Genomic DNA, 17,425 nt, shown 5'->3' with positions numbered 1-17,425 from the left:
TATAGATGCATTTAAGGGGAAGCTAGATAAGCACATGAGTGAGAAGGGAATAGAGGGATATGCTGATTGGGTTGGTTGAAGAGGGGTGGATGGAGCATAGACTAGTTGGGTCGTATGGCCTGTTTCTATGCTGTAGACTCTTCTATGTAATGCAAAATTGGAGGTCAATTAGTGGACAAGAAAAAATGCTAACTCTTCCAGAAATTGTGTCTCTGTTTGATTCCTACTCCTTAATTATTTTTGTGCCGCATAGTCTGTCTTATCTCCCTCCGGCTTGATCTCGCTCACTCTCGGGCTGTTCCACATTGTGTTACTTTCACTCTTTCGGACTTACTTTCATTGTTTGCAATTTCATGCTTTACGTTGCACTTGGTTATATTTGGCATCTCCAATAATCAAATGTAGCAGCATTTGGTTTTAGGTATGGAGTGACCAGCGATTATATCTCGTAGGTTTTATATATCTGAATTGTACTTTGTAGAATTGGAATTAAACTGCTGTTTCCATTTTGAAAGCTTCCTCTCCACCCCCCTCCCCCCAGCCCGTTCTCTCCAGGCGCTGTCTTATGCTGCGGTAATATTCTCTGTGTGCACGTCACTCTATGGTGAGCCAACAAACAGTTCACCATCACAATCCTGTCCCAACCTCAAGTCTGTGAACTTCTCTGACGCCCTGGGACTCTGAGGTTAATTGTAGCTCTTTCCCTTCTCTTCATAATGAGATCAGTTCCACATAGGTAAGAAAGGGAAGCTGAAGATGTGCTTTAATGTTACACACTTGTTCTGTCGTCCAGCTTAAGCTCGAAGAAATGTATACTTTCATGGTTATGGCTGTGTGTTGTTGTACGTTTGTTTCAGGAAGCCGTTGAACTTTCAGAATCTGAATGAACATTTGGATCGGCTACTGTCTGAGGGACTGAACAGTGAGGCAGACGACAAAGGTTGGACATGTGGAAATAATGAATGAATCTGCAAACGGATTGAAATGTGCATTGGGACTATTGCCTTGTACTTGTTTGGGTGGGGGGGTGGAGCTCCAGATGGAGGCATATATGGTGGGGACGACATTTGTCCTTCTGAATGCTGACGTCCGGCAGAGCCTAGTCATGTATCATGGTTCTGTCCTGGGGGCATGTCTTGTCCTCATCCTACATGACCTGTCTGCAGCCTTTGACCCAGTTGACCACACCATTTCCCTCCAATGCCTCTCATCCGTTGTCCAGCTGGGTGGGACTGCACTAGCCTGGTTCCATTACTATCTATCCCCTTGAAGCCAGAGAATCACCTGTAATGGCTTCTCTTCCCGCTCTTGCATCATTACCTCTGGTATCCCCCAAGGATCTATCCTTGGCCCCCTCCTATTTCTCATCTACATGTTGCCCCTCGGCGACATCTTCTGAAAACACAGCGTCAGTTTCCACATGTACGTTGACGCCACCCAGCTCTACCTTACCACCACCTCTCGCGATTCCTCCACTGTCTCTAAATTGTCACACTGCTTGTCCGACAGCCAATATCAGATGAGCAGAAATTTCCTCCAATTAAATATTGGGAAGACCGAAGCAATTGCCTTCGGTCCCTAGCCACTGACTCAATTCCTCCTTGTGACCACTGTCTAAGGCTGAACCAGACCGTTCGCAATCTTGGTGTTGTATTTGACCCTGAGCCAAGCTCCGATCCCATATCTGCTCCATCACCAAGACTGCCTACTTCCACCTGTCGCCCGTCTCTGCCCCTGCTGCCAACATCCTCATCCATGCTGGTGTTACCCTTAGATTCGACTATTCCAATGCTCTCCTGGCCGGCCGCTCATCTTCCACCTTCCATAAACTCAAGCTCAACGAAAACTCTGCTGCTTGTTTTCTAATTTGCACAAATCTCATTTCACCCATTACCCTAGTGATCGCTGACCCACATTGGCTCCTGGTCCACTAATGCCTCGATTTTAAAATTCTCATCCTGGTTTTCAAATCCCTCTATGGCCTAGGTCCTCCCTATCTCTGTAACCTCCTCCAGCCCTACAACCCTCTGAGATCTCTACACACCTCTTGCGCATTTCCAATTTTAATCGCTCCACCATAGGCGGCCATGCCTTCAGCTGCCTAGACCCCAAGCTCTGGAATTTCCTCCCTATACCTCTCAGCCTCTCTCTCTCTCTCTCTCTCCTCTCCTCCTTTTAAAATGCTCCTTAAAGTCTACCTCTTTGACCAAGCTAGTGGGGTGCCACAGGGAACGGTGCTGTGGCCTCAACTATTTACAATCTATATTAATGACTTGGATGAAGGGACCGAGTGTAATGTTGCCAAGTTTGCTGATGATACAAAGATGGGTGGGCAAGCAGGTTGTGAGGAGGACACAAAGAATTTGCAAAGGGATATAGACAAGCTAAGTGAGTGGGAAAACATTTTGCAGATGGAGTATAATATGGGAAAGTGTGAGGTTATCCACTTTGGCAGGAAAAATAAAAAAGCAAATTCTTATTTAAATAGAGAGAGATTACAAAGTGCTGCGGTACAGAGGGACCTGGGGGTCCTTGTGCCTGAAACACAAAAAGTTAGTATGCAAGTACAGCAAGTAATCAGGAAGGCCAATGTAATGTTGGTCTTTATTGCAAGGGAGGGTGGAGTATAAAAGCAGAGAAGTCCTGCTACAACTGTACAGGGTATTGGTGAGGCCACACCTGGAGTGCTGTATACAGTTTTGGTCTCCGTATTTAAGGAGGGATATACTTGCATTGGAGGCAGTTCAGAGAAGGTTCACTCGGTTGATTCCTGAGATGAGGGGGTTTGACTTATGAAGAAAGATTGAGTAGGTTGGCCTTTACTCACTGGAGTTTAGAAGAATGAGAGGCGATCTTATTGAAACTTGTAAGATACTGAGAGGGCTCGCCAAGGTAGATGCAGAGAGGATATTTCCACTAGTGGGGGAATCTAAAACTAGGGGGCATAGTTTAAGAAGAAGGGGTCACCCATTTAGAACTGAGATGAGGAGAAATTTCTTCTCTCGGAGGGCTGCAAATCTGTGGAGTTCGCTGTCCTGGAGAGCTGTGGAGGCTGGGTTATTGAATATATTTAAGGTGGAGATAGACAAAGTTTTGAGCGATAAGGGAGTGAAGGGTTATGGGGAGCAGGCAGGGAAGTGGAGCTGAGCCCAAGATCAGATCGACCATGATCTTATTAAATGGCGGAGCAGGCACTTGAGGGACCAAATGGCCTACTCCTGCTCCGATTTCTTATGTTCTTATGTCACTTGTCCTATCTCCTATGTAGCTCGGTGTCAAATTTTATATGATAACGTTCCTGTGAAGTGGCTTGGGACGTTTTACTAAGTTAGAGGTACTCTTATAAATTCAAGTTGTTGTTGATTGATTATCTGAAATGACCAATTAAAACTTATGCTGGGTTCTTTGTTAACTGAGCTGCACAGAATGAGAAGTTAGATGTAATGGGCTTAATTTTCCCTAGTTACCTGTGCTGCATTTCTGGGGTAAATTAAAATATCCCAGTTTCCCCAAAGTTTCTGCAACAGCGTAACTCAGTTATGATTTTTTTAGGTTAGTATTTTTTTGCATCATGGCGTAACCTGATGTCTGCACCAGTTTTTTTAGATTTAAGCAAGTTTGGCCAACTTACGTTTTTCCTAGGACGGTGTATGTGACCACTCCCAAAAAACCTTCTTGGCACTTAAGAAAAACCAGCGCACATTAAAAAATCCGGGCAGAAAGATGCCGTTGTTGTTAAGCGAAGTATTTGAGGGAGTCAGGAAGACAAAGCGTATGCATCATGAAGCTTAATTTTTTTTCAAAGTCAAAAGGGAGAAAATGCAAGTCTAATGTAATTCTTTAATTTTTGATTTTTTTTTCAAAGTACCACCTCACCACCGAACGCCTCCTCACCGGGCTCGAGGGTCAGAGCATCGGCCGGCAGAATCGCTCCCTCGCCCTTAGACATACAGCAGCTTCAAAAGAAGCCCGGGGGAGAGTGGACGCCGAGCCCCAGTGTCAAGGTGAGGGAGCGATTCTACCGGCTGACCCTCAAGCCCGGTGAGGAGACGTTCGGTGGTACTTTGGAAAAAAATCTAAAATTAAGGAATTGCATTAGACTTCATTGGTCCAAATGTCTTCATTGAATGCCTAGCTTTCTGTTCGAAGCAAGCCTATTGCGCATGCACAGACCAGGGTGTGGTCCATACATGAGTGTCAACCTTGTATGAGAGAGGGGAAGGAAGGTTAAAGTCCTTTGTCTTGCTGATTTGAGCTTGTAAAGCTACAATTTAATTATGAGGGAAATATTGACAATGCTGTACCTCGTGCAAGCCTTCTGGGTGATGGTGCTGCGGAGGAGACAATTGATTCGACATCATCACATGAGAAACCTCAGAGCACGTCGGATGAGGGGCAGGAGGTCTTACCTACATCAGGTATATCGAGACAGGCGTTCATACTTGCACCCGAGTGATGCAGGCTGTGTCGGAAGGCTGCGATTCTGCAAAAAAGTTGTAACCGAGGTCTGTGAGTTAGTAAAAGCACACCTGCAACCTGTTGGGAGACAAAGAGTACGGCCTTGCCACCTGGCTCATGACACCAGTACCCATAACCCGGACGGAAGCTGACCAGGAATACAATATGTCGCACATTGCAACGCGTAGCATAATAGAGAGGACTATTAGCTTCTTGAAACAACGTTTCCGATGCCTGGACCATTCCGGAGGCTACTTGCAATACTCCCCTGAGATTGTCGGTCAGTTCACTATTGTGTGCTGCATGCTGCATAACTTGGCCATCATGAGGCATCTGCAGCTGGTAGTAGAAGACCACCTGAGGTGAGAGTGGCTGGTGATGATAATGTGGAAGATGCAGATGACGAGGAGGGGGAGGAGGAGGATGAGAAAGCGATGCAACTACCTATATCCGGAGCATGACGACGGAGGAGGGCGGGCCATCATGCCCCTTTAACGATTGCTTGAACCTTGCGCCAGCAGCTCATCTGTGAACGCTTTACTGCCAGAAGGCCCAGCGGCAACTGTTCCACATGGACCATGTTTACTGTTTGGACCTGTTCCGTAATGTTGTGTTGTGTTAATGGAACAAATAACAGAAATTATTCAGTTATAATTTAAAATGTATTTTATTTAAAAGTTTAACAAACACTTGTTTGTACTTATCTATATAATAAATATATTCTTGTATAAAACTTTAAAGTTTTCAGTTAAGATCACTTACAAATATTTAAACTTGTAAATTTACATAACTTACAAAAAACTTCTAATTACAACAGTAACAACAACAATAATAATAACAACAACAGCAGCAAAGAAAAGCTGCACCCATCTCTCCTCCACCTTATTCTAAGACCGCCCGCTGCGCTTGGTCTTGTTGACTCCACCCTTATCCGCAGGCGGTGGTGCAGCGTTTCTCCTGTTGGTACCAAGCTTATTCTTTCGAGCATCTCCGATAATGCGCCGCACTTGATGGGGGCGGGGCGGGGGGAGGGGTAAGCGTGGGCAGGCAGTAATATGCAAGCCCCAGCTTTGGACCTCTTCAGAGGCTGGTCTGGGGATTGGAGTGGAAGTGACGGTTGATTCTGTCAACGGCTGCGGAGTCTTGGCATGTTCCTTTATTGCAGCAGCTAACTCCGACATTCCCTCCCACGTGCCCCGACAGTGTCTCAACTACCTGCAACATTCCCTCCCTCATGCTCGCCGACAGTGTATCCGCTACCTGTGACATTTCCTCACTCGTGTCCAGACAGTTTTGTTACTTCTCCCGACAGTCCCCCGATACCTCATCGCCCACCCCACTGATGGTGTCCAGGATCATGTAAGGTCAGTGCTCTCCCCACTCATTGCCATCATCTGAACCACATCTGTTACATCCTGCACCTCAGGAGAGTGCTGTCGAGCTCTCCTTCCCCTCTTCACCTTAGGTGTGCCATGCTGCACCCCACTGGAATCCCAGCCTCGGACTGTGAGAAACCATGGAATGTCCCAACACGCGTACCACTCAGGAAAGGGGCTGGCACCTCAATGGGTGGCATCTGCACCTCCTCCAGAGTGAGAAGAGGAGTGCATCCTCCCACACCCCCTGCCCCTCACCCCTCACCCTCACCTCCATGCTCTTGAGCTGGAAGGTGAGATTGCAAGATGTTCTCCTCTTCAGGCTCGTCCGCGTCTGCATTGGCTTCAGCCTTGTCAGGGTTGACCTCAAGTTCTGAAAAATCTAACAGAACAGACAAATGGTTAACAGCAGAGGAGGGGGCAGTGTGGGTGGCATCAGTAGGCTCACACAGCACAGGCAGCAGGCTGATTCGAAGGACCACGATGAATGATAGCACATTGCATCAACCAAAGCGTAGCTGACGGGGATATTCCCAAGAACCGAAGCATGGCTAGCCCGCACAGTACTTAACATAGCAAAGCCAGAATGTGGAATTTTCAAGACTTGCCCTGTCGAGTGTGGGCCCAGCTTGTGCAGTGGTTGATTTTCTCCAGGCAGGGCCCATCAAAGCAGCGACCCTCTCTCCCAAGGATGTCAGTGGGTGCAGATTTGCCGGGCCTCCTCCTGTTTGAGTTCTTTCCCTTTTGTTGTGTGCCACCTTCCTCTGCAAAGATGAAAACATACCTTTTTAGAGAGGGTGTGTTTCTGCTGGGTGGGACATATACAGCTGGTCACATTTACAATTGCAATTTGTGAATAAGTGAAAATCTTACTTGCACTAACTACTTGACCAGGGTCTTGCCACTTTTTGCACTGGCCTCCAGACCTCTGGGTGGCCACCATTGCACAGTAATCTTCTGTAAGTTGGTTCCAGCGATTCTTCATTTCTTTTAGTGAAACTTTTATGTGACCTCTGCTGGTGTCCAGCTCGTGCCATCTGGCCTCAATTACAGTAACCAGGGCCTCCACTTCGTCCTGTGAGAAATTCTTGGTCCTTGAGCCGCGTTGCATATTGCAGCTCCTGCTTTTAAAGTTCTCGCAAACAACTGGCTCTTTAAAAATGGATGAATGCAGACTGGGAGCTGGTAGATTGCCAATGCAAAATTAAATAAACATCCTAACACAATATCACGGTGTTCAGGCCATATTTATTTCCAGTTGGAGAATTCAAGAACATGAAATCAAGAAGTGGCTGAGCACACTGGAAACAGAAAAGGCTATGGGCCCCGACAATATCCCGGCTGTCGTACTGAAGACTTGTGCTCCAGAACCAGCCGTGCCTCTAGCCAAGCTGTTCCAGTACAGCTACAACACTGGCATCTACCTGATAATGTGCAAAATTGCCCAGGTATGTCCTGTCCACAAAAAGTAGGACAAATCCAAACTGGCTAATTGAACATAGGCTGATCGAATGATAATCATCAGCAAAGTGATGGAAGGTGTCGTCGACAGTGCTATCAAGCAGCACTTACTCACCAATAACCTGCTCACTAATGCTCACTTTGTCTCCAGACCTCATTACAGTCAGGGGGAACACGCTCCATTGGCTGCAATCATACCTAGCACAAAGGATGATGGTTGTGGTTGTTCAAGGTCAGTAATCTCAGTCGTAGGGTATTGCAGCAGGAATTCCTCAAGGCAGCATCTTAAGCCCAACCATCTTCAGCTGCTTCATCAATGACCTTCCCTCCAACATAAGATCAGAAGTGGGATATTTGCTGATGGTTGCACAGTGTTCGGTTCCATTCACAACTCCTCAGATAATGAAGCAGTCCATGCCCTAATGCAGCAAGACCTGGACGGCATTCAGGCTTGGGCTGATAAATGGAAAGTAATATTCACGCCACACAAGTAAATGACCATGTCCAACAAGGGAGAGTCTAACCACCTCTCGACAGTCAATGGCATTACCATCGCCAAATCGCTCACCATCAAGACCCTAGGGGCAATGTTCCCCCTAAGCTGCGCGGCTGTGCATCAATCGGGAGGTCCTGTGCAGGCTGCTCGTCAGCTGTTGCTGCTGGAAAAGATACGCCGCATGTGCGGCACAAAATTCTTTTTTAGAGAGAACATTGTCTGTTGTGACCAGAAACTCAACTGGACCAGGCACATATTGGCTACAAGAGCAGGTCAGAGACTGGGTGTTCTGCGGTCAGTGGCTCAGCATCTGCAAGGCACAATCAGGAGTGTGATGGAATATTCTCCACTTGCCTGGATGAGTGCAGCTCCAACAACACTCAAGAAGCTCGACACCATCCAGGAGAAAGCAGCCCGCTTGATTGGCACCCCATCCACCACCTTCAACATTCACTCCCTCCACCACTGGTGCAACGTGGCTGCAGTGTTTACCATCTCCAGCATGCACAGTAGCAAGTTGCCAAGGCTTCTTTCGTCAGCACCTCTCAAACCCGTGACCTCCACCACTTAGAAGGACAAGGGAAGTAGGTGAATCGGAACAGCATCACCACCAAGTCACATACCATCCTGACTTGGACATATCGTTTCCTCCATTGTTGCTGAGTCAAAATCCTGTAACTCCCAACCTAACAGCACATTCACAACATGAACTGCAGCGGTTCAAGAAGAAAGCCTACCACCATCTTCTCGAGGGCAACTAGAGATGGGCAATAAATGCTGCCATTGGCAGCAACTCCCAAATCCCGAGACTGAATAATAAAAAAAATTCACAGAAGCAAAGTTATAGACAAAAATGCTGTACAGCAAAAGTGGTAGTTTACAATAAACTACATGCAAACTGGAATGTTTGAGAGTCCATTGTTCTCCCAGACTCTCTTCCAAACTCTTGAAATATGCAAGCTGCATTGTGCAAAGGAAACTGTGTCCTGAACCATAAACCCCTCTCGACCACCCACCCCCCCAGGCCCCACTGCCTCTATATTGCCTGAATGTTTGCAGCTTATCCAAGACTGGACGTCAGACAATGTCCTTCAGCTGCAAGATTAGAGTTTGTGGCCCCTGGAACTGATTCCATCGCCTTCCCCAGCCGCTGAACCAGACTGTTCACAGGTGTCAGCATCTTGTGTGACCCCGAGGTGAGCTTCTGACCCCTTATCTTCTCCATCACAAAGCCTGACTACTATCACCTGACTCCTCCCCTGCCTCAATCACTGAAACCCCCATCCGTGCTTTTGTTACCTCCAGACTCGACTGTTCCAATACTTTCCTGGCCGGCCTCCCAGCCTCCATAAACTGCTGCCAGTATCCTAAATATAACCAGATCACGCGTACCTCTCACTCCTGTGCTTGCTGACCAACAGTGGCTCTCAATACAGCAACGTCTCAAATTTAAAATTCTCATCCTTGTGTTTAACTCTCTTCTTGGCCTCGCTCTTCTCTTTCTCTGTAATTTCCCCCAGCCCTACAAACACACCCCACCCTCTCTCCCCAAGCTCTCTGCTCCTCTGACTCTGGCCTGTTGTGCATCCCTCACTCTCTTTGCCCCACCATTAGTGGCCATGATGTCGCTTAGGCCCCATGCTCTGGAATTCACTCCCGAAACCGCTCTTCCTCTCCATTTCCCTCTCCTCCCTTAAGACCATCCTTAAATTCTACCTCTTTGACTAACCCTTTCTAATATCTCCTATGTGAAGCGCCTTGGGATGTTTTTCAGTGTTAATGGCGCTATTTAAATGGAAGTTGTTGTAACTGTAAGATGCCAGAACTGCTGACCATGAAGGTTATGTTTTAAGAGTACTTTCTCCATTGAGGTCAAAAGCAGTTTCTTCGAAGATTGACCTTGGCTAATAGAATCTCAATAGTTTTTTTTTGTTCCGGGATGTGGGCGTCATTTATCGCCCCTCCCTAATTGCCCTTAAGAAGGTGGTGGTGAGCTGCCTTCTTGAACCTCTGCAGTCCTTGTTATGAAGGAACTCCCACAGTGCTATTAGGGAGGGAGTTCCAGGATTTTGACCCAGCGACGATGAAGGAAGGATGATATATTTCCAAGTCAGGATGGTGCGTGACTTGGAGGGGAACATGGAGGTGGTGGTGTTCCCATGCACCTGCTGGCCTTGTCTTTCTAGGTGGTAGAGGTTGTGGGTTTGGGAGGTGCTGCTGAAGAAACCTTGGCGAGTTGTTGCAGTGCATCTTGTAGATGGTACACACTGCAGCCATGGTGTGCCGGTGGTGGAGGAGTGAATGTTGAAGGTGGTGGATGGGGTGCCAATCAAGTGGCTGCTTTATCCTGGATGGTGCCAAGCTTCTTGAGTGTTGTTGGAGCTGCACTCATCCAGGCGAGTGGAGAGTATTCCATCACACTCCTGATTTGTGCCTTGTAGATGGTGAAAAGGCTTTGGGGAGGCAGAAGGTGAGACACTCGCTGCAGAATGGCCAGCCTCTGACCTCTTCTTGCCACAGTATTTATGTGGCTGGTCCAGTTAAGTTTCTGGTGACCCCCAGGATGTTGATGTTGGGGGATTCGGCGATGGTATTGCCATTGATTATCAAGAGGAGTGGTTAGACTCTCGATTGTTCGAGATAGTCATTGCCTGGCACTTGTGTGGTGTGAATGTTACTTGCCACTTATCAGCTCAAGCTTAAATGTCGTCCAGGTCTTGCTGCATGCAGGCATGGACTGCTTCATTATCTGAGGAATTGCAAATGGCACTGAACACTGCAATCGTCAGCGAACATCCCCACTTCTGACCTTCGGATGGAGGGAAGGTCATTGATGAAGCAGTTGAAGGTGGTTGGGCCTAGGACACTGACCTGAGGAACTCCTGCAGCGATGTCCTGGGGCTGTGATGATTGACCTCCAAGCACCGGAATCATCTTCCTTTGTACTCGGTATGACTCTAGCCAGTGGAGAGATTTTCTCCTGATTTCCATTGACTTCAATTTTACGAGGGCTCCTTGATGTTACTCTCGGTCAAGCCTTGATGTCAAGGGCAGTCACTCTCACCTCACCTTTGTAATTCAAGTCTTTTGTCCATGTTTGGACCAAGGCTGTAATGAGGTCTGTAGCTGAGTGGTCATGGCGGAACCCAAACTGAGCATCGGTGAGTAAGTGCTGCTGTCGACGACACCTTCCATCACTTAGCTGATGATTGAGAGAAGACTGATGGGGCAGTAATTGGCCGGATTGTATTTGTCCTGTTTTTTGTGGACAGGACATACCTGGGCAGTTTTCCACATTGTCGGATAGATGCCAGTGTTGTAGCTGCACTGGAACAGCTTGGCGAGAGGCACGGCTAGTTCTGGAACACAAGTGTTGGAACACGACAGCCAGAATGTGGTCGGAGCCCATAGCCTTTGCTGTATCCAGTACGCTCAGCTGCTGCTTGATATCTCGGGGAGTGAACCGAATTGGCTGAAGGACTGGCTTATGTGATGGTGAGGACCTCAGGAGGAGGCCGATATGGATCATCCACTCGGCACTTCTGGCTGAAGATGGTTGCAAATGCATCAGCTTTGTCTTTTACACTAGCGTGCTAGGCTCCGCCATCATTGAGGATGGAGATATTCACGGTAACTCCTCCTCGTCGTTAGTTGTCCACCATTCAAGATTGGATATGCCAGGACTGCAAAGCTTTGATTTGATCCGTTGATGTGGGATCGCTTAGCTCTGTTTATAGCATGCTGCTTCTGCTGTTTAGCATGCATGTAGTCCTGTATTGCAGCTTCCCCAGGTTGGCACCTCATTTTTAGGTCATTCTTGGCATGCTCTTCTGCACTCTTCATTGAACCAGGGTTGGTCCCCATGCTTGATGGTAATGGTGGAGTGAGGGATATGCCGGGCCATGAAGTTACAGATTATGGTTGAATACAATTCTGCTGCTGCTGATGGCCCATAATGCTTCATGGAAGCCCAGTTTTAAACAACTTGGTCTGTTCCGAAACTATTCCATTGAGCACGGTAGTAGTGCCACACATTGGCGACACTGTGTTTATCCACCAGTCACTGCCCATCCCATCCCCAAGCTGACTCTGTTAACACCACAGACTAGCCGTCCCGCATTGGATGACTCCCTCAACCTGTTCTCCCCATTACAGGACATGTTTGTCTCAGGATTGCGCAGAGCTCGGTTATCTGTGCACCAACTCACTCGTGACCTCGCATGCTGCCAGCAATTCTACTGCCCGAACAATTTGCAGTGTTACCAGATTTTTAGGTATCTGGGTCTCTTAGTAACCACCTCCCTTACCTAGGTAAAGGGCTCCTCTCCTGACTTTGGGTGTTGTCATTCCAAACGTCAGCGTTCTCTATCTTTTAGCTTCAAACTGTCTTTGTTCACCCAGAGACAAGCGTTGGCTCCTCCCTCCAACCACTGACACTTCCCGCAATGCTAAGAAAGACTGACTTGTATTTATATAGCGCCTTTCATGCCCTCAGGACGCCCCAAAGCGCTTTACAGCCAATGAAGTACTTCTGAAGTGTATTCACTGTTGTAACGTAGGAAACACGGCAGCCAATTTGTGCACAGCAAGCTCCCACAAACAGCAATGTGATAATGACACAGGCAGCGGAATAGTATCAGGATAGAGCCTGCTCCATGCAACAGTTGGAATTGTCGGGATGGCCGGAAGCCCACAGCCGAGCAGGCAGCCTAAAGAGTCGGAACCGATTGCTCCGGGGTCTAGGAACCAGATTGTGCAACTCGCATGTCAATTAATGTAATCTGAATACACTTGTATTATAACACTGTCGTGAGTCAATGTATAGAAAGTATTACCAACTATTTACAACATAGAGACAGGCCATTCAGTCCAACTGGTCCATGCCGGTGTTTATGCTCCACACAAGCCTCCTCCCACCTTACTTCATCTAACCTCAAGAACATATCCTTCTATTCCTTTCTCCCTCATGTGCTTATCTAAATTCCCCTTAAATGCATCTATACTATTCGCCTCAACTATGCCCTGTGGTAACGAGGTCCGGCACAGTGCCCCCTCTGTCGCCATCGGTATTAACCGCGCAATCCCAGAGGACACTAACTGCTCCCTCCCCCCACTCGGAGCTGCGCCTGGCCACTCGGATCCTGTGGTCTGGAGTCGGTGCCGGGCCTTCCGGGGAAAGGCGTTTGTGTCTGTTAAAGAGTCGCGATCGATGACGCAAAATGAGTTTTCCCCGCTCCGATTGGGTAGAGAATCGTGAGGGGGGATAGGGAGAGAATAAAAGGAAATCCAAACCAGAGAGTCCGCCCATCCGGGTTCTCGAGAGTCCACCCAATCCGGGTCCACAGTGGAGCTGCTTCGTTTGGCAGAGCGAGCTCGAGGGACACGTGATCCGGGCCCAAGCCCTGATTGACGGGAGCTTCCGACCAATAGTGAACGAGCGGGGCGGCGCTGGAGACACAGGGACCGGGCCGCGCTGTAACGGAGCGGCAAAGACCCACCCGGAGATGGCTCTGCACAAAGGGATTGCCGCCACACTGGGCACTTCTGCCCGTCACTGCAAATGGCCCGCCCCAGCCCATTGTTGTTGATTGGCTGGTTCCTTCCTTCACATTAGCCCGGAAATCGGCGTGCAAGACTGGGGTCATTTAGAGGGAGCAATGTGCGGCGGCATACCACTGCAGGGAGCAGCGCATGTTGCTGCAGGAGGGCGACAGCTGACTGCAGTACGGGCAGGTACAGCAGGAGTGGCGAGGCTGGGGCGAAGGAGCGGCGAGAGTTCGTAGAGGGATGTGATCAGGGCCCAGAAGAGGTGAAAGTTCGAGGCCCAAAAGAGGCGAGGGCCCAGGGGCAGCACGGGCCAGCCCACACTGATATGTGTGCGCACTAGGTCCGTACAGCAGAGCTGGTCTCCAGGTTAATCCTTGCCACTGGACCAAGACCTAGCTCTGTCAAGCCCGTGTGGTGGCTGGGGTGCAACGGCCTTCACACACAGGCATCTTCCACCCTTCAGGATGTAGTTCAGGATCTGGAATATTAGGTCCTTCATTGAAACACCAGTGAACTCATCCCTTTTTGGCATGGAAGCAAATCATCCTCATTTCGAGGGACTGGCTATGATGATCATGTGTCACACAACACGATGGAGGGTGTCCTCTGTGTGAAGACGGGATTTCATCTCCACAATGTGCGGTGATCGCTGCTACCAATGCTGTCAAGGACAGATACATCTGCAACAGGTAGATTGGTGAGGACCAGGTCAAGTAGGTTTTTCCCTTGTGTACATTCTGAGGGTGCCCTTGCTACCCTCAGTGCTTCTTCCAAGTGGTGTTCAACATGGAGTACTGATTCATCAGCTGAGGGAGGGCGTAGGTTGTAATCAGCAGGGGGTTTCCTTGCCCACGTTTGACCTGATGCCATGAGACTTTATGCGGTACGGAGTCAATGTTGAGGACTCCCAGGGCCACTCCCTCAGGTGGGTCTGTCCTGCCGGTGGGACAGGCGATGGTGAGGAGTCTGGGACATTGGCAGAAAGGTATGATGCTGTATGATTATGCCAGGTTATGGCTTGACTAGTCTGTGGGACAGCGCTCCCAATTTTGACACAAGTACCAGATGTTGGTGAGGAGGACTTTGCGGTGTCGACTGGACTGGGTGTACTGTTGTACTGTTGTCCTGTCTGAAGCCGGTGCCGAGGTTGAAGCCAGGTGATCCGTCCAGTTTTATTATTATTGTTCGCTGTCGTGGATTATTACAACTGAGTGACTTGCTCAGACCATTTCAGAAGGCACTTAAGAGTCAACCACATTGCTGTGGGTCTGGAGTCACACATGGTCCAGACCGGGTAAGGATGGCAGATTTCCTTCCCTAACGGACATTAGTGAACCAGATGGGTTTTTATATCAATCCGTTAGTTTCATGGTCACCATTACTGATACTAGCTTTATATTCCAGATTTTATTCTTTAATTTAACTGAATTTAAATTCCACAGTTGGCGAGGTGGGATTTGAACTCATGTCTCTGGATTATTAGTCCAGGCCTCTGGAATACAGTGTAACGTCTGAGTGAACAACAAGATGGTTGTCTGGCCCTTCTGTCTTCATTTATCTCAGCCCAAAGACTTTAATACATGCCAGCAGTCAAACTTTATATTGTAGACGGGCGTTATACAAGGATAAATGCAAATACAATAGTTCAATCTACCATCCAATCTCAACAAACATCCTACATTGAATTATTAGTTGTGACCAGATACAAAATTCGACCCTGCCTTGGGCAGTCCATGTTTAGGATGGGAAGTTTGGGGCTGTGGTTTGAAATACAGCTCCCTGAGTCAGTGCTGGGCGAGGTTAGTGCATCCAAAGCAAACAAGCACAAACTTCCTATTTCTTGACACATAGCGACTGGCCTCTTAGACAAGGTGCAGAAGTCAATACCTTCAGGAGGCGAGAGAGTTGGCATGCAAAAGCTGGTTTATATTTCCCTTGGTTTAATTCAAAGAGATTGGTGTCTCAGACCCAGCTCCTTGAGTTTATCTACAGTACTGTTGCTGGGATAAGAGAGACGGATTTAGTAGCGTAGTTCACCAGGTCACAGATGTCATTCTCCGAGAATCGCAGTATAGAAATGGCTAACCCCGCCTGATGATGCATGTGCCTGTACTCGCCTCCACTTACAGGCATCAAAACGATGCTCAAGCCTCATTTGTTTTGCATTTTATGACTTAAAAGTTGAACACCCTAGGACCTTCAGCCTGCACACACAGCCAAAATGTAGGCTGCATGAGACACAAGTGTGCAGCATGTTCTAACCAATGACTGATGCAGGGAAATGATTGAAGAGGTGCATTTAAACCACTCTGCCACCAGAACCCTTTGATTCGATTACTTCCAAGCCAGGTGCCTGGTCTTGCCTCAGTTGGATTGAGCAGTTGTTTTGACCGTAACCAGGAATATAACATGTCACATCAGGCAATACAAGTTATTTGTCAAACCCAAGAATGAGTCACTACCATCTTTTTCAAAATTACTATTTTCCTTCTCGAACATAATTTTGCCTATTTTCAGCGGCAGTTTTCAGGGTTTCCACTATTTGTAAACTACCTGAACCCCTCGATTAGATTCCGGCCTGTTACTCACTCACCGGGTGTCTGTTATTTTATATTTAAACCATTTGAGCCTCTCGATTAGATTCCAGTCTGTAGCTCATTTTCGTATTGAAACATAAGATTCTGAGGGAGAGTGACGGGGTTGATGTTGAAAGGTTGTTTCCCCTAGCTGGAGAGTCTAGAACTAAAGGGCATAGTCTCAGGATAAGGGGTTAGAAACATAGAAACATAGAAATTTATAGCGCAGAAGGAGACCATTTCAGCCCATCGTGTTCACGCCGGCCGACAAAGAGCCACACAGCCCTCGGTCAGCAGCCCTGAAGGTTACATATAAACCTATGAACAATGGTGGAAAGGTAAAGAGCACCCAGCCCAACCAGTCGGCCCCACACAACTGCAACACCCCTTACACCAAAACATTCTACACTCCACCCCAACTGGAGCCATGTGATCTCCTGGGAGAGGCAAAAACCGATTTAAAAACCCAAACCAATTGGGGAAAAAAAATCTGGGAGAATTCCTCTCCGACCCATCCAGGCGATCGAAACTAGTCCAGGAGATCACCCTGGCCGTATTCATAGAAACATAGAAATTAGGTGCAGGAGCAGGCCATTCGGTCCTTTGAGCCTGCACCGCCATTCAATAAGATCATGGCTGATCATTGAACCTCAGTACCCCTTTCCTGCTTTCTCTCCATACCCCTTGATCCCTGTGGCCGTAAGGGCCATATCTAACTCCCTTTTGAATATATCTAACGAACTGGCCTCAGCAACTTTCTGCGGTAGGGAATGCCACAGGTTAACCACTCTCTGAGAGTGAAGAAGTTTCTCCTTATTTCGGTTCTAAATGGCTTACCCCTTATTCTTAGACTGTGACCCCGATTCTGGAACTCCCCAGCAACGGGAACATTCTTCCTGCCTCTAACGTATCCAATCCCGTCAGAATTTTATATGTTTCTATGAGATCCCCCCTCATTCTTCTAAACTCCAGTGGATACAAGCGCAGTTGATCCAGTCTCTCCTCCTATGTCAGTCCTGCCATCCCAGGAATCAATCTGGTGAACTTTTGCTGCACTCCCTCAATAGCAAGAACGTCCTTCCTCAGATTAGGAGACCAAAACTGAACACAATATTCCAGGTGTGGCCTCACCAAGTCTCTGTACAACTGTAGTAAGACCTCCCTGCTCCAATACTCAAATCCTTTAGCTATGAAGGCCAACATGCCATTTGCCTTCTTCACCGCCTGCTGTACCTGCATGCCAAACTTCAATGACACCCAGGTCTCGTTGCACTTCCTGTTTTCCTAATCTGTCACCATTCAGATAATATTCTGTCTTCCTGTTTTTGCCACCAAAGTGGATAACCTCACATTTATCCACATTATACTACATTTGCCCACTCTCCTAACCTGTCCAAGTCACCCTGCAGCCTCTTAGCGTCCTCCTCACAGCTCACACCGCCACCCAGTTTAGTGTCATCCGCAAACTTGGAGATATTACACTCAATTCCTTCGTCTAAATCATTAATGTA

The 17,425-nt window shown here is 47.9% G+C and overlaps 1 protein-coding gene across 1 annotated transcript in view; it reads left to right on the top strand.

Annotated features, from left to right (window-relative positions):
* LOC139276840 (E3 ubiquitin-protein ligase RNF123) overlaps window positions 1-17,425 on the top strand; it is a 413,881-nt gene that overhangs the window by 21,655 nt on the left and 374,801 nt on the right. Inside the window, exon 4 of the mRNA XM_070894838.1 lies at window positions 858-940. Coding sequence (XP_070750939.1) covers window positions 858-940 — 83 coding nt within the window. The remainder of the gene's footprint in view (window positions 1-857; window positions 941-17,425) is intronic.

This window comes from Pristiophorus japonicus, chromosome 12 (genome assembly GCF_044704955.1).
Source record: "Pristiophorus japonicus isolate sPriJap1 chromosome 12, sPriJap1.hap1, whole genome shotgun sequence".
Lineage (NCBI taxonomy): Eukaryota > Metazoa > Chordata > Chondrichthyes > Pristiophoridae > Pristiophorus > Pristiophorus japonicus.
This window is presented reverse-complemented; position numbering and strand designations above follow the sequence as displayed.